Below are 20124 nucleotides of genomic sequence, written 5' to 3'. Positions count from 1 at the left end.
AAAAAAACCTTAACAAAAAATTCCTTAAAAAAACCTCATCACGATGATTTTATTCATCATCAAATCTTACTGCAAGGTTCTTCCTGTTGTTGGAGTTGGGCGTAGTTGATGTAGAGGCCACTGCTGATAATTCACTGCTCTCAGCAAGACATTGTCTGTATTCTCTAGTATTTTGGAATCGGGTGAAAGTCTCTTGAATATTCAATTGAATGCCGAGCAGTAAATTTTCAATCGTGCCACAAACTTTAATACTCAAACTATCCTTCAGATAAGAAGCATTGCTACTGCTGTGACTCCTTATTGGTGGTGATGAGAGTGGAGTATTTACAACATTCTCTGAAATGTCAACATGCTCCATTAGGTTATCTTGGGATTGATGTACAATTAAGCTTTTAAATTCTCGTTTCCTGTCTTGATCACTTTTTGGTTTCTCTTCAAGATAACGATCAAGAACAAAACTAGAGGTTGTAGATTGCTTAACCTCTTTTAAAGTCTTGTAGAATTCCTTCCTACAATTATTTGAAATATTTACACGGAATACTGCATAAGTGTTGATGAATTTGGATTCCAACTTTTGTAATTGTTCTTTGGAAACACAATTTGCATTCTGAATATTGATCAATTCCTGATAGAAGAAGTAATTTTCAACGCTTAATTCTCCTTCACAATACTCTTTGAAAAGAGAGGTAAACTTTTCATTCTTCAATAGTAGATATTTGATATCATCAGTTTTTGAATCTCTATTCGGGGATGATACTTTCCTCGAGTTTAATAACATGTAAACCATCTCAACAATCATTGCAAAGCCGCCACATGATAGTAAGAGCCATGTTGAGATAATTAATCGTATAATATTACTAGCAACAGATTGGTAGGAAAGTGAGTAGATGACATTAATTCCGATATAGATGGCTAGGGGAACAATTGTTAAGGATATTGATAGAGTATCTAATCGAAGATAGAGAGGATCTTGGAAAAACAAATAGTAAAATATTCCTAAATTAATTTACAATAATAATAATAATAATAATAATTATAGTAATTATTAATTTAAATATTATTATAATATAATTAACAAACCTTTTTCTCGGAGATGATTCCAATTAAATAGTAAATCAATAGTGTTATACAACAAGGCAGTAATTGATCCAATACATGCAAAGGCAACAAATATCAAATTATTAATGTATAAAATCTTGTGGAAATCAAAGATGGAAACAAACAATGGAGGTATTCCATAAATCAACATGAAAATACTTGGAATGATAATACATAATATCCATCCCAGCCTTTCCGAAACTAGTAATTTGATTAATTTGGAACTATTTTCCCTCCCAATCATTCTATGATACAATATTTGTGCTCCCTTAATTCGAAGAACAACAATTCCATTTAGAATTGTAAAAAATCCAAGAATTAACAAGGAAACAATTGAGAATACTGATTTACAAGTATTCACAATGAATGCCGACCAGCAAACTTCAAAGACAATTATACATATTGGTAATATATAAGGAATTAATAATCTATTTCTCATTGATGGTTTTCTGAACATTCCCAATCCAAAAAAACTCAAATAATATATAATACTAGGTACAGAATATACGAAAATGAAATAATCGTTACTTGCCATAGATTCTGCCAAACATTCAGTGGATGAACAAAAGTGACATGTAGAATTCCATAACAATGTGTTGACATAATCTGGAGTACTTAGTCTAAAGACATTTCTTCCTCCTCCCTCAATTATAAATGTTCTATATTCTACTAATGGATCTCTATTATATGTAATATTGACAGGAAATCCCACTATAGATGTTGTGAGATTGTTGAGGAAGGTCAAATGACTCGATCCTACATCTACTAGACCATGTAATTTATCCCAAACATACGAATCATGAATTTGACTACTTTTACAACTCAATCCCTGATCGTTAATGAAATGAAGATGATCCTCAACAATATCTGAGAATGATCTGATTTCATTCTCAGATATTGTTGACATGTCAACACTTGTTGCTGATGATGGCTGCTGCTGCATGCACAGACAGAAGTAATTGTGTGGGCACAAGTGGAATCGAATAGAAATCATAAGGATCATACCTTGTATCTATTTGTATCATACTATTATCATAATGTTCTCTAAATAAACCCTTCCTCGTTGCAACTTGATTCACTCTAACAAGTCGAGCAAAATCCATTGAAGTTGCCAAAAATCCATCACCCAATTCCAATACTGATCCACGGACACAATCAGGATACATGTTGGGTATTATTAGTAATTCGAAATAATTACTATTCAAGTCGAGAATTTTCCAAATTCTACGACATGGATACAAGTGAGAGCAAACAATTGTGAATTTACTATTCTGCTGCTGCTGGTTGTCATGCTGGTTTGTTGTTATTCGTTGTAATGCATAACTTTGATATTTTGAAAATATTTCGGAAAGTTGTGCATTGGACGAAATGTTTAATTGTGAAAGTGATTTAATTCCCAGCCCTTTCCATGTAAATATCGAAAAGTAGTTGAATGCTCCGTAAATTTCTACATTTTGTGTTGTTGTACTAATTTCTGTAAAGTGAATAATTTTTGTTGGAAAGGAGAAGGAAGAAGAAACCAAACACAAGAAAAAGAAGAGAAAAGTAAAAACGAGTTGGGTAACCATGTTGATGTTGTTGTTTTTAAGTTTTGTGTTTAAATAATAAATTTGATTTGTGAGGTCGCTAACAAGACACGGATATCCCTTTTTAGTGTTAGCCGAAAGAATTCGAATAGGTCAATCCTACGGCAACAGAATACATAATAGGAAATTATCATGACAATTAGTACTATAGCATTTCAATTATTTTAGGTTCTTGTTTGTGAAATTCTGAAATATTTGAGTCAAATCCACCTTTACAGCTTTGTTTGAAAATTAGAAATGCAAAATTAATTGAGAATTTTGTAAATAATTATTTAATTAATTCCAAAAAGACCAGTTTCTTCTTTTATATCTTAAAGACTTCATTTCTAATATATCCTTGATCAAATCCTTTACATTTCATGTAATCTTGATGATCATCTCATGCCATGATCAATAGAAGAACAAATTTCCCCAACATAAAGATTCCTATGAAAGAGTTGTCTGACATACAAACTAACTATATGCACAGAAGAGCAAACTAATTTTTCAAAGAACTCATGATCCAGATTAGTAACGCAGACAAGTCCTGCAGAAACTCTCCACATTGACAAGAGCAACTGCGGCATTAAGGATCAAGTAGAATGAACGACAGACAAAAACCACACAAATGTTAAAAATTTCTAATCATCATCAAATGAATGTTCAACCGTCCACTTTTTGTAATTGGACATTGAATTTACAACATCCAATAGCCAATACAATTAATTCGCGAGATTTTGAAAGTGTAACACCGTCTCACAAACAATACACTATTTAAAATGAATAGCACACGTCAATCTTTTGGTCAACCAATAGATCTGCTGATCTTTGATTACTAGATCTTCCAGCTTGTAAAAATTTTTCTTCAATCAATAGAATCTTTTCGTTTTTATCTATAAGATTGTTTTTAAACATGATAAAAAAGGAAATCAGAGATAATCATTGGCACCACCCAATCAACTAGAACAATCCAGTGCAATCCACCTTAATACAGTTTCTCTGTTTCGAATAATTATTGGTAACACAAAAAAAAGAAAATGGAGGCAGCTTATCAGAATGTTATTACAGAACAACATGTGGACATGTTGCTCACTCATCAATACTTATTCTACACTAAAGATTTTAAAGTAGTTTCGCCAAGTTTAGATTCGAAGAATACAGTGAGCGAGAAACCTTTCTATTTGGTCTTTCTCTTACATCCACAAAATCCCATGTTGGCCAAGATTTACCACAGCGCATCAATCAAGACAATGAAAGATATTGGAAACAAGACGAATCAAAACAACTCCCCTCTCCAATCATGGTTCCAACAAGAATTAGCTGCCATCGACAAACAAAAGGAATGTTTCGACGAATACTTTTACTATCTCAACGATAAGAAACTTGTTTCCATGCTAAAGGTCCATGAGAATCTATACGAAAGATGGTCTCAATACTCTCAATTCAAACATTCAGCCCATCACTTCATCGTCTACATTAAAGAACTTCCACAAGATGCAACACCACTCAATTCTCCACTTTCTTCAGTTGACCTATTCCAAGCCATTCCAGCAAGCATTTATGCCTTCTCCATCAAAGATGCCTTCATCAATGGAAAACAAATGAAAGTAGGAGTTAATGGCAGTGGATGGGTTAATACGAGGATGAGAGCAAACTTTGATTCCAAATATTTAATGATGTATTTGGCAGTACTTATCCAAAAAAGGATGGGTGCTAGATATGGATACTGTAACATCTTTGAAGATAATATGAAGAGTGTTGGTATGACTAGGAATTGTGGCATGTTCGTTGGTGATCAGAAATTGACATTTATTGGTATGAATGTTAAGAGAGAAGGTGAAGAAAAAAACGAGACGAATGTGAGGGAAATTGATGATGTGCAAGATTATGTTTCTACAATGAAAGATGTTTATGGTAATGATGGATTCTTGATTCAGGATTTAGATTGTGTTTATTTACATGATTCATTTGCTGGTTGTTATGTAAATACGAAAGAAAACTTTACTTTCCAATTATGGAAGTGTAAATATGCAGAAATGAAAGAAACTGGTGAAAGAATTCCAAGTTTCATGGTGAACAACATTGTTTCTCATTCGATGGATGAAAGCCATGAAGGTCCAATGCCATTGAATCGTTCACAATATTCGAAACTAGTTTCAGATGTCAAGAATATTGTCTTTTCCAAATTGGAAAACTCAAAGTTGGAGAACAATGCACAAGTAGCAAATATTATCTTCGTTACATTGGGTGATTACGATTTCAACAAGTTTATTCTAGATTCGTATGAAAACTCAAACTTGAGTTTCGCCAAATTGTATTACAGCTTCCAAGATTTGAAACTCTTGGATCCTAAACAAGTAAGAAAGAGTCCATTGATGAAGATTACTCAAGCATCCAGTAGAAACTATTCTAAACTATTATTTACAGATGTCAGAGATTTGACAGGTAAACCTATGGTTTGGTCCAATTCCATTCGTGATGAAATTAATTTCCATTCATCTGAAACAAATTCATTCTCAGGATTTGCCAGTAAATTGTAAATTATTCCATAAAAAAATAAAATTGTTACATATTAATTATTTCCATATTTGGTGGAGGCCTTAAATCTTGTGAAAATATCACACAAATCATTCAAGCAATGCAATTCAAATTGTTGGAAGATATTTGCATCGACTGGAGTTGTTTCATTAGCTTGAATTTCTAAATTTGGAATTAATTTACTCAATTCACTTGGTAAATTCAATTCGACAGGAGAAGTTTGCTTCATGTAGGTGTTAATGAGGACTTGGGCCATTTTGTTTCTATTCTTCTTGTTGGATTTTTTAAATCTTTGAACATCTCTCCAAAATAAGACATTTTCTGGACAATAACTAATTTTGGAAATTAAAATAAAAAAAAATTAAAAAATTAAAAAATAATTACCTTCTTCTGGCAAAATCCAACAAATTTTCAACATTCTTTTTATCCTGCAAAAACCCTCCAACTGTATCCATCTCCTCTCCTCTTCCCTCCTTCCAATCCATCATAAATGCATATCCAACAGGTGCCACAACATTCACACACAATTCCAATCCAACATAAATCAAAATCACATGAGCATACGCCACAAAATAATCAACCAGAGTCTTAATAATCCCAATACTCCCCAAAGCAATGTATAAAATGGCAGCCACCACTTGAAACGAAATCAGAACAAAGGTTTCTCTCTTCATTCCCCAAGTATCTCGATCTGTGAAAAAAGCAAACAAGACAAAGACGATTATTTCAATAATCAAGTAAAAGATGCATTGAGCTGCTACGAGGAGGACTGCATTGGATGAGGAGACACATCCTTTGGTGAAATCTAGTAAACCAACTTGTAGAACGATGGTTTTGCCTGGATTTCCTGAATTGGAAATTGCTTGGTCAATTCCTGAAAAAATTAACCAAAAACAAAGATGGAAAATGAGTAAGGATATGTAAATGATGGTGGCAAATTTGGTACTGGCTAGAAATTCAAGGATTTTGATTTTTCTAGTTTGGGTTGTGGAAATTTCAGACAGTGCTTCACCTGCTTCACTTGATCTGTCATCATCGGTGGCAATTGACATGATATTTGATGAACTGGTATTCAATTCAGGCGTACCAACAGCAGGAGAGCCTTCAGATAATTCCTTTGACTCCAATTCTATGCCTTTTTCTTTAACAGCAATTGAAAATCTAGCCTCATTGTGAACTTTACTTTTTTCCAAATTTATCCTATATAGAAGAAACACTCTAAAACATTTCAGAATGGACGGCATCATTAAAACTTGTGGAAATATAAAGAAGGTAACAGCATGCAACGGGCATGGAAAGATAGTCCTCCCAATCATAAACCTCAAACAACTAATACCCACAAGGAGAGTACTAGCAAACATACTCCAATACAAATAAACTGGACTTCTATATCTTATATGAGCATTGTTGCGTTTGTAAATGACACCAGCTAGCCCCACAAAGACAATGATAAGATGGTTCAATAGGACCAAGCTCGATGAAATTGGTGTGAAAATGGTGTCAGGACAAACTCCGTTTATGATTTGTGGAATAGAGTCCAAATATATTGATGACGGCAAGTTGAAAAGAGCTTCATCACAATATGTCTGATTAGCATAGATTGTTGAATTGGCCATTGTCTCTGAAGACATCAATGAAATGCCAAAAGTCATGTAGAGTCGTTTTTTTTGATGAAATGCCGCACAACTTTAAGATATTCGCTTGGGATATGCGCAAAAATCGCCACAACCTTGGCAACTTATAACCACGTGGAGAACCCTGCTTATAACAATTTCTGGTATTGTAATTATTGAAAGATTCTCAAAGAGGAAATTACTCAATCAGCAACAATTTACAGTTTTTTTACTGATGTACCAGATAATCTCTGCAGTGATGGTGTTGAAAACTGCATGGTGTTCACTGCAGAGATAAACGTTGATAATCTGCGAAATGTCATTAATTATTTGATTGGTGGACTAGGTCACTGACAGGTCGTAGAAAACAATCAAAAAAAATGGGAATAAAACTTTCATCACCAGATCTTGACCAACAAAATGCTGGAGATTCTCTATCAAATGGAATTGAAAGTCTGATTCGAATAGAAGTAGATTCGTCTTCGTTTACTTTAAATAATTCGAATTCAAATCTTGCAAATTTACAACAACAGAACGGAAGGGAAGGATTAAAACCTGCCAAACATCAAAGAAGCCAGTCAGTTGGCAGATTTATTTTGACATCCATGATAACATCAAATAATACTTCGGATGTCAAAACAGAAGATCCTGTTTTTGATGCTTTGAAAAATACAAAATCTTCCGAAGTGTCGAAAGTGCCAACACTCAATCTAACAAATGTCGAACAACTGTCAGTCATCAATTCTGACAGGAAGAGTAAATCTTTATCAACTTCATTATTAAATATTGGAAGTTCAAGTTCTGCAATGAAAACTCCAAGAGCTACCCAGTTCAATATTTATTCAAAATTGATTAGTGGCATTTCACATCAAGAACATTTGAAAAGATTACAAGATTGTAAATTAGTTCTCATTCTTGGAGGTGTAGATAGCGGTAAAAGTAAGTGTCAATATAATTTTGAATTCTGACAGTTTCCTATTTTAGCAACTTTGATGGAAATTTTGAGAGATTACAATTACAAAACTGAAGAATTGAAATTCTATAGAGATTCAATACTTCTCTATTGCATTTACTGTTTAAAAATCCTTGTACATTCACAACATGAAGTCAATTTTGAGGAAATTCAAAATTCTTCACCAGAATTTACTCAACAATTTTCAGATTTAATTCAACAATTTCAAAATATGATTCATCCAGAGTCAGTTTCTCCAAGAATTAATTATTTATCGAATAGTTCAATGAATACGAATGTGAATTCTACGAATGGAAAGACATCACCGAATGGAAACCAATCTCCTTCGAATATTTTCTCATTAAATCCTCAAACAAGCCAAAATTCGAATAATGGAAGTTCTTCAATGACAGTTAATTCATCAGATAACAACTCAGTTTCATCATCTCAACAAATTCTAAGACGATTATGGAAGCAGAAGGAATTTTTCAAAGTGATGGATCAATTGTGGAAACATCCTTTCGTCCAAAAATCGTATAGAGAGAGAAATTCGAGGAAAACTCCAATTCCACTATTGGGAGAGAATATTGAATACTTTTTAAATGATGGCAGAGTTGAAAAATTGAAGAAAATTACCGAGTTGACCAAACAAGATATTGTGAGGGCTAAAATTCTATCTTTGGAAAGTATGCCAGTGAAGGATATTACAAAACCAACTTTGGAAAATAGAGAATTGGTGACTAGAAAGCTATTGTTATTGGAAACTTTTGGATGGAAAGAAAAACGAGCTCTCTATCTTCCATATTTGGAAAAACAAAATTTGAAATGTATTATATTCACAGTTTCACTTTCGGATATTGACATGTTAAGTTTTGAAGATTTAATTTCACCTTCCAAATCAGAAACCAAACCAGGTAATAGATTGCTAGATAGTTTAACCTATTTCGAACAAGTGTTTTCCAAGAAGGAACTTGGCGAATCATCTATTCGAAAGATTGTTCTCTTCACAAAGGTCGATTCCTTCATTCGAAAGGTTTCCAAAGGTGAAGCATCCAATGCACTTTCTCAATACTTTTCAGATTTCAATGGAAATCGTAAAAACCCAAAACAAGTTTTCAATTACATCCTCGAACGATTCAAACAAATCCAAAATCGATACTCAATCAGCTATCATTCACATTACTATGGAGAAAGTGAAGCAGAATACGAATCTTCAATCACTTTCCATGCCATTAATACTTTGGATGAATTTGATGTCAATCAGGTAATGAATTCAATGTTATTTAATGTGAGAGAATCATTTGTGAATTGGAATTTGGATAAAAAGTTTGAAAATTTGATGGGGAGGAGATTACTTTACAAATTGGAGAATAATCATTTCACGGATGTCAACATTTTGACTAGTTCACAATATTCAGATTTGGATTATATCTAAATTTGTTAAAATTTCAAACAATTTTTGAACCCAAATTGAAACTTCCCAAATGCTAAACCTCAAAAATCCTCAAATACAACCTCCAATCCACCTGTGTCCATTCCATATCCATCCAAAATCCTTCATGATTTATTTTGGAATCTTTACAATTTTAAAAATCCATAAAAAAGTGTAAAAATTCAACAGAAAAAAATATCATAATCTCCGCCATTACCCGCACGCTCTTCTACTACCAAAAGATTTGGATAAAATAACAAATTACAGTGCGGGACAATTTTCATCATATCATCAAATAATACAACAATTTATTTATTAGAACAATAACAACAATATTAATTTTAAACAATAATGACGCGGCGGATATATCGATTAGTAAGCCTTTATGTGGTTTTGATCATGTTAGTAGTAATCGTCATGATGAATGTACAGATGGAGGCTAGAGTGAACAATCTTCGGGATGAAGTGTTTAATAAGGTTTGGAGAGGATTTTTGGATGATGATACACAATCATATAAAAGTCATATATTTGCAGTCAAGGTTAATAATAGTACGAGAATGATTGATGTTTATATTGTGAAAACGAGTGATAATGAACATGTGATTAGGAAATATCCTGTTTATGTGCACTTGAAAGGAGAATATGAATTGAAAGATAATTTGACAGATTCTATTGATTTGAGTGTTTTTAATGTGCAATGTGAAAATTTGGCTTTACCAAATGGGTTGGCAGATCCTACTGGCTGTCAGCAATATTCATCACTTTGGTTGAGTGGAGCCAGTTATTGGTATTCACTTTTTGATGTTGATGAAGATAATCAAGTTAATTATTATGTTAATATTAGGAATGAGGAATCTAAAGCATCAATAATGTGGAAAGGTCCAATTTATCAAGTAAACCAATTAGCTAGTATTTGCCCAATGTCAGAAAATTGGAAATTGGACAATAACGACATGTTTGGAAGGTTATCAGAATCTGGATATGTAGTTTTCAATAGTGATGGTACCTATACCATACAAATTAACGAAGCTATTGATTTTGGAAAGGCTAGAAGTGTATGTAAATTGCAAGAAAACTTCTTGGCTATGAAAATTAAGGGGAAATATCAATACATTGCTGAACTTGGTATTCTTTTGGCAACTAGATCAGTTTGCACTGATCTCCAATATTGGGTTCAAGATGTGATAGATTGCAATATTTGCAACAAAAGGGAGCAATTATTTGGCTTATCATCAATTGTTTCTTTTGATTCTGGGAATTGTGGAGCAACAACATTACAAGTGGAAAACCTTTCTGACAAGTATTCTGCTCTTCGTATCTCGAGAGCGTTCGACCCACCTATTCCTAAAGAATTTGAATCACAGCCTTCTCAGCCATGTGACAACAATGATCTTGAACTTGCTGTAGCTATTTCTGTTGTTGCCCTTGTTTTGGTTTGTGTAATTTTGGCAGTCATTGGTTATTGGATGTTTATTTACTTGAAGAATCGTCGTAGACCAGCTTACAAACCTTTAGAATAAATTTAACGATCCATTGTTAGTGTAATACCAATAAGGTTACTCGGATCTGTGAAGGGGCAATCTCGTTTAGGCGCAAATGCATACTCCTCATCATCGTGTAAATGACCTACCCAAAAGCATCTATCAATGCATTTTAACATGGCATATTCTGATGGAAACTTTTTAGCCAAATCATCTTCCTTATCTAACAATCCCAAAACAAATTCATCAAATTCCTTATGTGAATTGAACTCAATAAATTTTGGACTTGTCACTGGTAAATCAAAGCTCTCCCTGAAATATTCAGTCACTGGAAAGCGTAATGAAATGGAATCGCCACCATCAAATAATTTCAATGTATTTCCACTTGAATATTGCAGTAATTCTTTAATGAGAAGTGATGTACAGGTCTCAGTTTGTGGGAAAAAGAGTTGGGTAATTTCATTCTCTTCCTCCTCATTGTTTCTAGCCATATTGGTGCTACAATGCTTGATAATATTTTCCAATAAATCGTATGCAAAGTGAATAGCTGATGAATCAACTGTTCTCTCCCTATTTTCAAAAATCTTTTGTTCAGGTGGATAATAAGAACCAATGGATTGCTTTCTTGGTCTTTCGCCCTTAGTTGGAGCAAAACTGGAAAAGATTGCAGGTTTTCTCAAGTTCCACTCACAAATAAGCTCACTTGCAATATTGAGAGCTTCCTCCATGTTGATCTTATCATTGCTGTAAATGCAATTTTCTTGGATAAGCATTTTGGACAATTGTAATGAGTGTCTAGGAATACACAGACCTACGGTAGAATCCCATTCCAACAATAAAGAGCCAATGGCTACAACTGGTTTGAAGTGAATTTCTTCTCTCGTATCAAAAATCAAATCAACAGCCAATGGTGATAATAGGTATCTCATGGTTTTTGTGAGGGATTCATTCTTGTCAGGAATTGAACCAACCTTGGAGTTTTTAGGAATGCTCGGATAAGAAGGCAAGAGTAATAACTTTAAACCAGTGACATTCTTATTGAGTTTGGCCATTTGAACAACATCAGCACTGTCATAATCTGGAGTGTCAATCAATTGCCATAATTCTGCTCTACTTTCATCTACATCATTGTTAGTCGCATCAAAACTTCCAAAGTGTTTGAGGACTGGCCGTAATTCATACTCCAATTCTTCAATTTTTGGTTTCAATATTAAAAACGAAGAATCATATCCGGACAAGTAAAAGTCCCTCATCTTGGATGGAGTAGAAAGAATACATGAAATTCCCGATTGAGCAATAATAGTTCTCCATAATTCTTGTTCTTCTGGTATTGTTCTTGCCGAATAATGAGGATTAAATCTAAGGAACGTCATTAATTTTTGAGTAATGGCAGATTGTTGCTGACATTCTTTAGGACTATGAGGACTGCTTGAAAGAATACTCGTATTATTATTGGTCTGCAGTGAGGATACATTAGTATATGAATTCGGTAAAGATATTGGTGGTTGAGAGGCAATAGAATAATGTCTTTCCAATGTTGTTGATTTACAGGTAAATCTTCGTTGTCGAGGTGATGCATAATCAGTTGTGTTGGAGTAGTCACAGGCTGTCGAGCCAGAAATGTTGCCCATTCTTCTTCTTCTCTAATATGTTTGAATAATTTTTTCAATTAATTGTCTGTTCGTCAAGAGATTAAAGTGTAATAGAATGAAGCTTGATGCCCTGAGATAAAACCGTACATTTAAGGTTTGGTGATTTGTCTTGATGTTTTGTGAATGTTTTCATTATCATTTTGCATAAACACCTATTCGAAAAGACCATTGAGATGAACATTCCAAACCAAGTTGTTATCTACTCCTTATTAATGATTAAACCAATTGGTAGATGGTCACTGCCAAAGTATTCCTCAAGAATGTAAGAATTTACAATCTTGTCTTTTAGAGAATTACTACAAACAAAATAATCAATTCTCCATCCTTTCTTTTGTAATCTCATGTCATTAATGTAACCATAGTATGTGTATTGTTTCTTATATGGATTTTTATATCTGAAAGAATCAATAAAAGGAGGTGAGGCCTTTGTTACGAGAGGAGAAGATTGCCGTTCTTCCAATGTAAAACCAGGACTTTTGGATAATGTAAGAGGATCATGAATATCCATCTCTGAAATGGCAACATTAAGATCACCACCCCAAATGATTGGCTTTTTCTTTTCCAATTTTTCAAAGTATTTGAGTAGATCCACATCCCATTCCTTTGTTCTATATTCCAATCGATCGAGATTTTGTCCAGAATTGGGACAATAAGTACTATTATTATGTCAACAAAATGATTATCATTTTGAATCAATTCATTCAATAATAAGGCATGAGATTACACATGTGTAAATATTAACTTACTTGACCAAATAAAAGTCTTCATATTCAACAGTAATAGTTCTTCCCTCCAAATCATGCTTATCCTTACCAATACCAAACTTGACATTCAATACTTTTGGACCATGCTTTAGAACAAAACAAGCAGTACCAGAGTATCCTTTTCTTGCCCTAGAAGTGTTAAAGTGTCCAATATAATTCTTGAATTTATATTGTGCCATTTCCGATAATTTTACATCTTCAGAAAGCTTAGTCTCTTGCAAACAAAGACAAGTAGGTTCTTCCTTCTCTACCAACATTTTCAAATAATTGGGTTCCTTCCTAAAGACGGCAGATATTCCATTCACATTCCAGCTGATGAATTTAAATTGCTTGTTCAATTCATAGCTATTATTCGTGCCCAAGAAGGTTTTACTCTCCTCTACTATTGTCAATGAGTCAGTATCAGTAGAGGATTGCGATGAGGCTGGTGGTGATGAAGGTGCCTTGAATAGGGAGAGAAGGTTGGATTGCTTCAACTTTTTTGTTGGTCCTTCATTGGATGATGAAGATAATTTCTTGGTGTTTTTTGTTTCTTGCTTTCTTTTCATTTTTTAAACGTGGCGGGCAGTAAAAGTTACCGTTACAAGAATAAACAATTCATAATTTAAAAAAAATAAAAATGTGTTGCTTTCATCTGTTCATCACAATGCTATCTTTAATATCAGATAAATAATCTTTCGTGAAGATCTTCTCGTAAATGGAAGACAAAAAGAATACTAACAAAAAATAATCAGCCAATTAAATTTACTCCAACAAAATCAAAATGCGGAGATCACTTCTTAGCATCAAACAACATACTTTCTGCCCTTGCCCTTCCAAAATTACTTCCCATCCATCAAACATTCTTCTCTTATGCACAAGTAGAGTGAATCGACAAGAAGAAAAAAAGGCACAAAAATGAAGAGGTTTTTCGACTCTGCAGGGAGAGTAAAATCTTTTTCTCATCACGAATATTTATTATCTTTATTTATTAGTAGCCTTCTCTTGATGATGTTGTTGTTTAGTACTACTACCATCAATGCAACATCTTCAGATAACAACTTGGCTCCTACATACAAATTGGAAACCATCGCTGGAGGTAATCTTGGTGATGGCTATAATGGACTTGATACACCAATCGGTCATCCACACGCTATTGCATTCTATCCTAGAACAATTCCTACACCTCTTGTAAATTTGGTAGAAGATGAAAGACCTCAAGATTTGATCATTATTGACAGAGCAAATAATTTAATCAGAAAATTAACTTATAATTGGACTGGTGTTATTGTTGATCCTGAACAAGAAGTTTTCGATAACATTCCTACTATTGTATCAACCATTGCTGGTGTTGCAGCATCAGGTTCATCTAATGAAAACACTGATGGCCTTCCAGCTAATACTGTCAAGTTGACCAATCCAAACACAGTCACAGTTTCGTTAATGACTGGTGATATTTACTTTGTTGAAAACAATCCAACTTGGTCTATCAAAAAGATTGATATTAATGGTACACTCTCAACATTTGCCACTAACAATTTGGACTCTATTTGTTCTGATAATGTTCCTTCTCCTTTGAGTGATGCACAATTGTCTGCTCCAAGTCAAATTGTCTATTCAATGGAAGGTGTAGAGGAGTTTATCTATATTGTAGATACTCAAAACTTTAGAATTAGAAAGTTATCAATTTCCAACAAGACCATCACTACCATTGCTGGTATATGTGGACAAGAGGGATACTTTGGCAATGGTATCAATGCTACTGATGCTCTCCTTTCTCAACCAACAGGACTTGCTCTTTTTAGAATGGAAGATGCTCCAATTAATACCATCCCAGAAATTTACATTGCCGACAAGTTTTACATTAGAAAGATTGTCAATGGAATTATTACAACAGTTGCAGGTTCAGGTGCTCAACCAATTCCAGGTTCTCCAATCCAACCAATTCCTATTGATGCTCTCAATGCAACCATTGCTCCAACCAGTATTGCTGTTGGTGAGGAGGGTGAAGTCTACTTTTTGGAACAATCCCAACACATTCTCAAAATGTTAAATCCAGCAACCAATACAATTTCCATTGTAGCCGGTACTGGATCTAATATCGGACCAATTGGAGATGGTGGCTTAGCTACTGCTGCAACTTTGAACAATCCTTCATTCATTGCTATTTCTGCTGAGGAGATTATTATTGCCGACTGCATGAACAATAGAATTAGAAAGATTACTGAGGAAGGAATCATTTCAACAATTTTTGGTAATGGACAACCAACATATTTGGGAGATAATGGCCCAGCAATTCAGTCTGCACTCTCACCTAATCATGTTCATGTCGCCCAAAAGGATGGAGCCGATATTATTACCATTGCCGATGGAAGTAACAATAGAATTAGAAGAATTAATCAACAAGGCATTATTTCTACAGTCATTGGTTCGTCAGAACCTGTAAACACATTAACTGATTTGGATGGTAAATTGGCCAATGCAACATTAATTTCCAATCCATCTGCTTCCTTCTACATTGCCGGTACAGGAGAGACCTACTTTAATGTAGAAAATGTCATTTACAAGATTCTTTCAAATGGTATTATTAAGCGTGTTGCTGGTGGTATCCTCAATAATTTTGCAGGAGATGGACAAGTTGCTACCTCATCAATTCTCTTCTATCCATCTGGTGTTTTTGCCTCAAAGACTTCTGGCAACATTTACATTTGTGACAGTGGAAATAATAGAATTAGAATGATCAATCAAACAACCGGTATCATTTCTACTATTACTAATGTGGTAGAGTTCCCAACCAGTGTCAATGAATTTGGAGATGATATTTACTTTACAGGACTTAGCACAATCAGTAAATTGTCTCCAGATGGTGTTGTCACTATTATTGCTGGTAATCAAACCGTTACAGGTTATAATGGAAACAACATTAGCGCTACCGATGCCTTGTTGAACAATCCAAATGGTTTGCACATATCCTCTAATGGTGATATTTATTTTGCAGATACTAACAATAATAGAATTAGAAAGATTTCTAATGGAATTATTACTTCTGTATCTGGAAATGGTTCACCAACTTTTGCTGGAGATGGTTCAAAGGCTTGTTGTGCCTCTCTCAATGCCCCAAATTCTATTGCTATCAATTCAATTGGTGAAATGTTTATTGCCGATACCAGAAATGATAGAATCAGAAAAATTGGCCTCGATGGAAATATTACCACACTTGTTGAGGTTTCAAGTCCTGCTAGTATTGTTATTTCCAGCAGTGATGAAATCTATATTGCCCATGGTAATATGATAAGCAAGTATGATAATGGTTCTCTTCAATTAATTGCTGGATCTGACTCAAACTATGAATTTAATGGTGATGGTTTGGCCACAACAACTTATCTCAATTATCCTTCTTCATTGTCTATGGATAGTTCTGATAATATCTTTATTGCTGATAGTGGCAATAATAGAGTTAGAAAACTCTCCAACAATGTAATTGAAACTATTGCTGGTGGTATTGGTGATGGATTATTGGCTACACAAGCTGCTTTGTCAAGTGTATCTTCATTTGTTGTTTCTGCATCAAGTGAAATTTACATTGCTGATAATGTTGCTAACAGAATTAGAAAAGTATCCGCAGAGGGTGTTATTTCAACTATTGCTGGTAACTACAATTATGGTTATAATGCTGATAATATTAAGGCTACACTTGCTTCATTGGCTAATCCTACTTCAGTTGCCTTATCCCCAGAAGGAGAAGTATTCATTTCTGACTTTGCCAGTCATAGAATTAGAAAAGTTTCAAATGACGGAATTATTTCCACCGTTTTGGAAGGTTCTGAATCTGATGATACTATTTACTATCCAAGATCTGTTTCAGTTTCTCCAAAGGGTGATTTTATTGTTGTTTGTAATGGAGATAGCACAATTATAAGATTTAATCTTAAGGAAGAAAACGCTACCATCTCTACTATTGCTGGTAAAACTGGTATTAATGGATTCAATGGAGAAGTTGTTTTAGATTCAAGGCTCGCACTTTTGAACAGACCATTGTTTGCTGATATCTCACCAGACGGAAGTACTGTTTATATTGCTGACAGTGGTAATTCTAGAGTTAGAAAGTTGACAGCAATGTGTCCAAAGGGTTACAGACTTAATGATGCTGCTGAATGTGAAAAATTACCGAGAATTTGCTTTGGTTTGCTCCCTTCAAATGAAACTGTCTGTTCGGGCAATGGTGTTTGTGAGTCTTACAATAATTGTTCATGTTTCGCAGGTTATTATGGCGAGCAATGTGAATTATTTGGTTGCAATGGAATTCCAAAGGAAGATCCAAACGTTTGTTCATCTCAAGGTGTTTGTATTTCTGCCAATAATTGTACTTGTAACAATGGATATTATGGAAATAATTGCGAGCATTATGACTGTTTTGGTGTAGAGCACTCAAATCCATCAGTTTGTTCTCAAGCTGGTCTCTGTAGTTTGCCAAACAAGTGCGAATGCCGCGATGGTCACTCTGGTGAAACTTGCCAATATTTTACCTGTTTCGGAAAACAATCAAATGACTCCACTGTTTGCTCAGGTCATGGTGTTTGTTCATCTGGAAATAATTGTACCTGCAAACCTGGATACTATGGAAACGAATGCGAGAATTATGGATGCTTTGGATTGGCCCACAACGATGAGAAAGTATGTTCCTCACATGGTGTTTGTGAAGCAATTGATAAGTGTGTATGTGAACAAAACTTTAACGGTTCTAGTTGTGAATTTTATTACTGTAATGGAGTAGAACACGCCGATCCAAATGTGTGTTCAGCAAATGGATACTGCACAGCCCCAGGTCGTTGTGAATGTAAGGAGGCTTATGAAGGAGTTAATTGTGAATCATTCACATGTTATGGTATTTCCTCAACTAATACTTCAACTGTTTGCTCAGGGCATGGTGTTTGCTCATCTGGAAACAATTGCACTTGTCAAGCTGGCTATTCAGGAAAGGAATGTCAAAATTATCAATGCTTTGGTGTACTCAATTCTAACAAGCAAGTATGCTCTGGTAATGGTATTTGCAAATCTGTAGACAAGTGTGAATGTCAAGCTGGATATTACGGAAATGTTTGTGAACATTTTGACTGCTTTGGAATTATGCACAATGATACACAAGTATGTTCATCAAAGGGTGTTTGTTCAAAACCTGACCTCTGTGAATGTACTGAACCATACTATGGACACACTTGTGAAGCATTCAAATGCCATGGTATTCCTTCAAACGATACCAATGTGTGCTCAGGTCATGGTGTTTGCTCATCTGGAAATAATTGTACTTGTGTTCTTGGATATGAAGGAGAAAATTGTGAAAGCTTCTCTTGTAATGGCTTGGATAAGAATGATCCTCAAGTTTGTTCAGGTAATGGTATTTGTTCATCTCCAAACAAGTGTAATTGCACAAGTGGATTCTCTGGTAATAATTGTGAGAATTACTATTGTTATGGTATTCATTATTCTGATCCTAATGTATGTTCTGGAAATGGTGTTTGTGAATCTCCTGATTCATGTCAATGTGCTTATGGATATAATGGTCCTCAATGTGCTACAAATATTATTTGTCCACCAGGAGATACTTCCCTCTTCTGTTCTGTTGTAAACAATACTGCTTTGAAGAATTTGACAGAAACAAACATTATAGACGTACAAGATATGGAAGATATGGAGAGCTTTAATATTACATTTACCAAATTCAAGGATATTTTCATTACTCTTCCTGCATCAATTTCTGATTATTTGGAAACTATTCTCAGAGATGAAGAGATTCCACTCAATATGGCCTCATCAGTTTCTGATATTAGAAGTGTTAACTCTAAAGTATTGAGCCCTGCTGTTACATTCATCATTACTCAACAAGGAAACAACCAAAGAGTAGAATTAAATAACCTTCCTGATCCAATCCTTTTAAACATGCACAATATAGTCGTTCCAACATCTGCATTAGCAAGACATAGTGTCGCCTTGTCCAGAATTGCTTGTGCATATTACGATAAAGCCACTGATTCTTGGAAGACTGACAGAGTTACAACCACCATTTTGAGTTCACAACAAGGAGCAACAGCAAGCACTTATTCAGTTGTATGCTCAACTACTCATTGGCCTTCATCTTTTGCCCTTATTGCTCAACCAATAACTCCACCAACATCTAGCAGTGGTAAGACTCCTCAACCAACTCCATCTCCAAACAAACCAACTCCATCCCCAAACAAACCAAGCACATCAAGCAATAAGCCAACATCAAGTAGTGCTGGAACAATTATTACAGAAAAGGGTGACAAATCATATATCGTTGTTCTTGTAGGATTTATTTTGATGATAATTATTGCAATTGTCATTGGTGTTGGATATTACATTTACAAGAAGAAACAAGGACAAACCGCTCCACAAAATCAAAATGATGGAAATGGAAATTACGCAACACTCACTGAAGAACCTTAAGAGATTTATAAATTTCTATTTTACAATTATACGTATATTGTAAAATAAAAACCTTGTTGCATCAATACGTTTCAAATGTAATACAAAATTGAAGTCTTGTAATGTCTGGCGCCATCATCAGGGCAAACAGTACAACATGAAACTGCGTTTTCATGATGGGTTGGTAGGGCAAATACAAAAGGAAATATCCCTGTACAACAATACCATACACGAAATAGAATTTACCTATAGAACCAATCTAACCCATATTGGAACATAAATTCGATTTGAAAGCTTTCTACAGGTTTCGCACAAACTCAGTTTTACTACCATTTTTGGATTTCATCATCTTTTCTTTCAAAGCAAATTCCTTCCACTTCATCAAATCAAAAGAAAAACAACACAATGAACGAAGACTTACTTGCAGTACCTAATGCAAGTAATGGTTCATCCTCCTCTTCCAATAACCTGCTCGAACAAAATACCAACGTAGCTTTCTCTTCCTCAATGCTTCAACCAACACCATCTCATGTTGGTTCTGAAAGTTTGCACAGTGCCAACACTCATACAACCACAACCGANACTAATTCAATCACTTATCAGGC

At 34.5% G+C, this 20124-nt stretch overlaps 7 protein-coding genes across 7 annotated transcripts; 3 read left to right on the top strand and 4 right to left on the bottom strand.

The window, feature by feature from the left end:
* Positions 1 to 49: 49 nt before the first annotated feature.
* On the bottom strand, positions 50 to 2264 carry NAEGRDRAFT_49902 (uncharacterized protein; the record flags this gene model as incomplete). The annotated part of the gene is made up of 2 exons (XM_002676035.1): positions 50 to 857; positions 2104 to 2264. The coding sequence occupies 2 exons, from the start codon at positions 2262 to 2264 to the stop codon at positions 50 to 52; spliced, it is 969 nt and encodes a 322-aa protein (XP_002676081.1).
* A 1436-nt stretch (positions 2265 to 3700) lies between these two features.
* Positions 3701 to 5203, top strand: NAEGRDRAFT_49901 (uncharacterized protein; the record flags this gene model as incomplete). The annotated part of the gene is made up of 1 exon (XM_002676113.1): positions 3701 to 5203. One exon carries the CDS (start codon positions 3701 to 3703, stop codon positions 5201 to 5203), a length of 1503 nt encoding a protein of 500 aa, XP_002676159.1.
* A 378-nt stretch (positions 5204 to 5581) lies between these two features.
* NAEGRDRAFT_68807 (uncharacterized protein) lies at positions 5582 to 6817 on the bottom strand (the record flags this gene model as incomplete). The annotated part of the gene is made up of 1 exon (XM_002676034.1): positions 5582 to 6817. One exon carries the CDS (start codon positions 6815 to 6817, stop codon positions 5582 to 5584), a length of 1236 nt encoding a protein of 411 aa, XP_002676080.1.
* Positions 6818 to 7194: 377 nt separating this feature from the next.
* On the top strand, positions 7195 to 9387 carry NAEGRDRAFT_58338 (guanine nucleotide-binding protein subunit alpha; the record flags this gene model as incomplete). Its single annotated transcript, XM_002676112.1, has 2 exons — positions 7195 to 7753; positions 7976 to 9387. The coding sequence occupies 2 exons, from the start codon at positions 7195 to 7197 to the stop codon at positions 9199 to 9201; spliced, it is 1785 nt and encodes a 594-aa protein (XP_002676158.1). The 3' UTR covers positions 9202 to 9387.
* Positions 9388 to 10721: 1334 nt separating this feature from the next.
* Positions 10722 to 12311, bottom strand: NAEGRDRAFT_49899 (uncharacterized protein; the record flags this gene model as incomplete). The annotated part of the gene is made up of 1 exon (XM_002676033.1): positions 10722 to 12311. One exon carries the CDS (start codon positions 12309 to 12311, stop codon positions 10722 to 10724), a length of 1590 nt encoding a protein of 529 aa, XP_002676079.1.
* A 220-nt stretch (positions 12312 to 12531) lies between these two features.
* NAEGRDRAFT_68804 (uncharacterized protein) lies at positions 12532 to 13644 on the bottom strand (the record flags this gene model as incomplete). The annotated part of the gene is made up of 2 exons (XM_002676032.1): positions 12532 to 12988; positions 13079 to 13644. 2 exons carry the CDS (start codon positions 13642 to 13644, stop codon positions 12532 to 12534), a joined length of 1023 nt encoding a protein of 340 aa, XP_002676078.1.
* Positions 13645 to 17191: 3547 nt separating this feature from the next.
* On the top strand, positions 17192 to 18181 carry NAEGRDRAFT_34415 (uncharacterized protein; the record flags this gene model as incomplete). The annotated part of the gene is made up of 1 exon (XM_002676111.1): positions 17192 to 18181. A coding segment is annotated over one exon (990 nt), but the record flags the coding sequence as incomplete, so codon positions are not given.
* Between the last annotated feature and the right edge of the window lie 1943 nt (positions 18182 to 20124).

This window comes from Naegleria gruberi, assembly GCF_000004985.1.
Source record: "Naegleria gruberi genomic scaffold NAEGRscaffold_30, whole genome shotgun sequence".
Taxonomy (NCBI): domain Eukaryota; phylum Heterolobosea; class Eutetramitea; order Acrasida; family Naegleriidae; genus Naegleria; species Naegleria gruberi.
The sequence above is the reverse complement of the archived record's forward strand: the minus strand, read 5'-3'. Positions and strand labels throughout refer to the sequence as shown.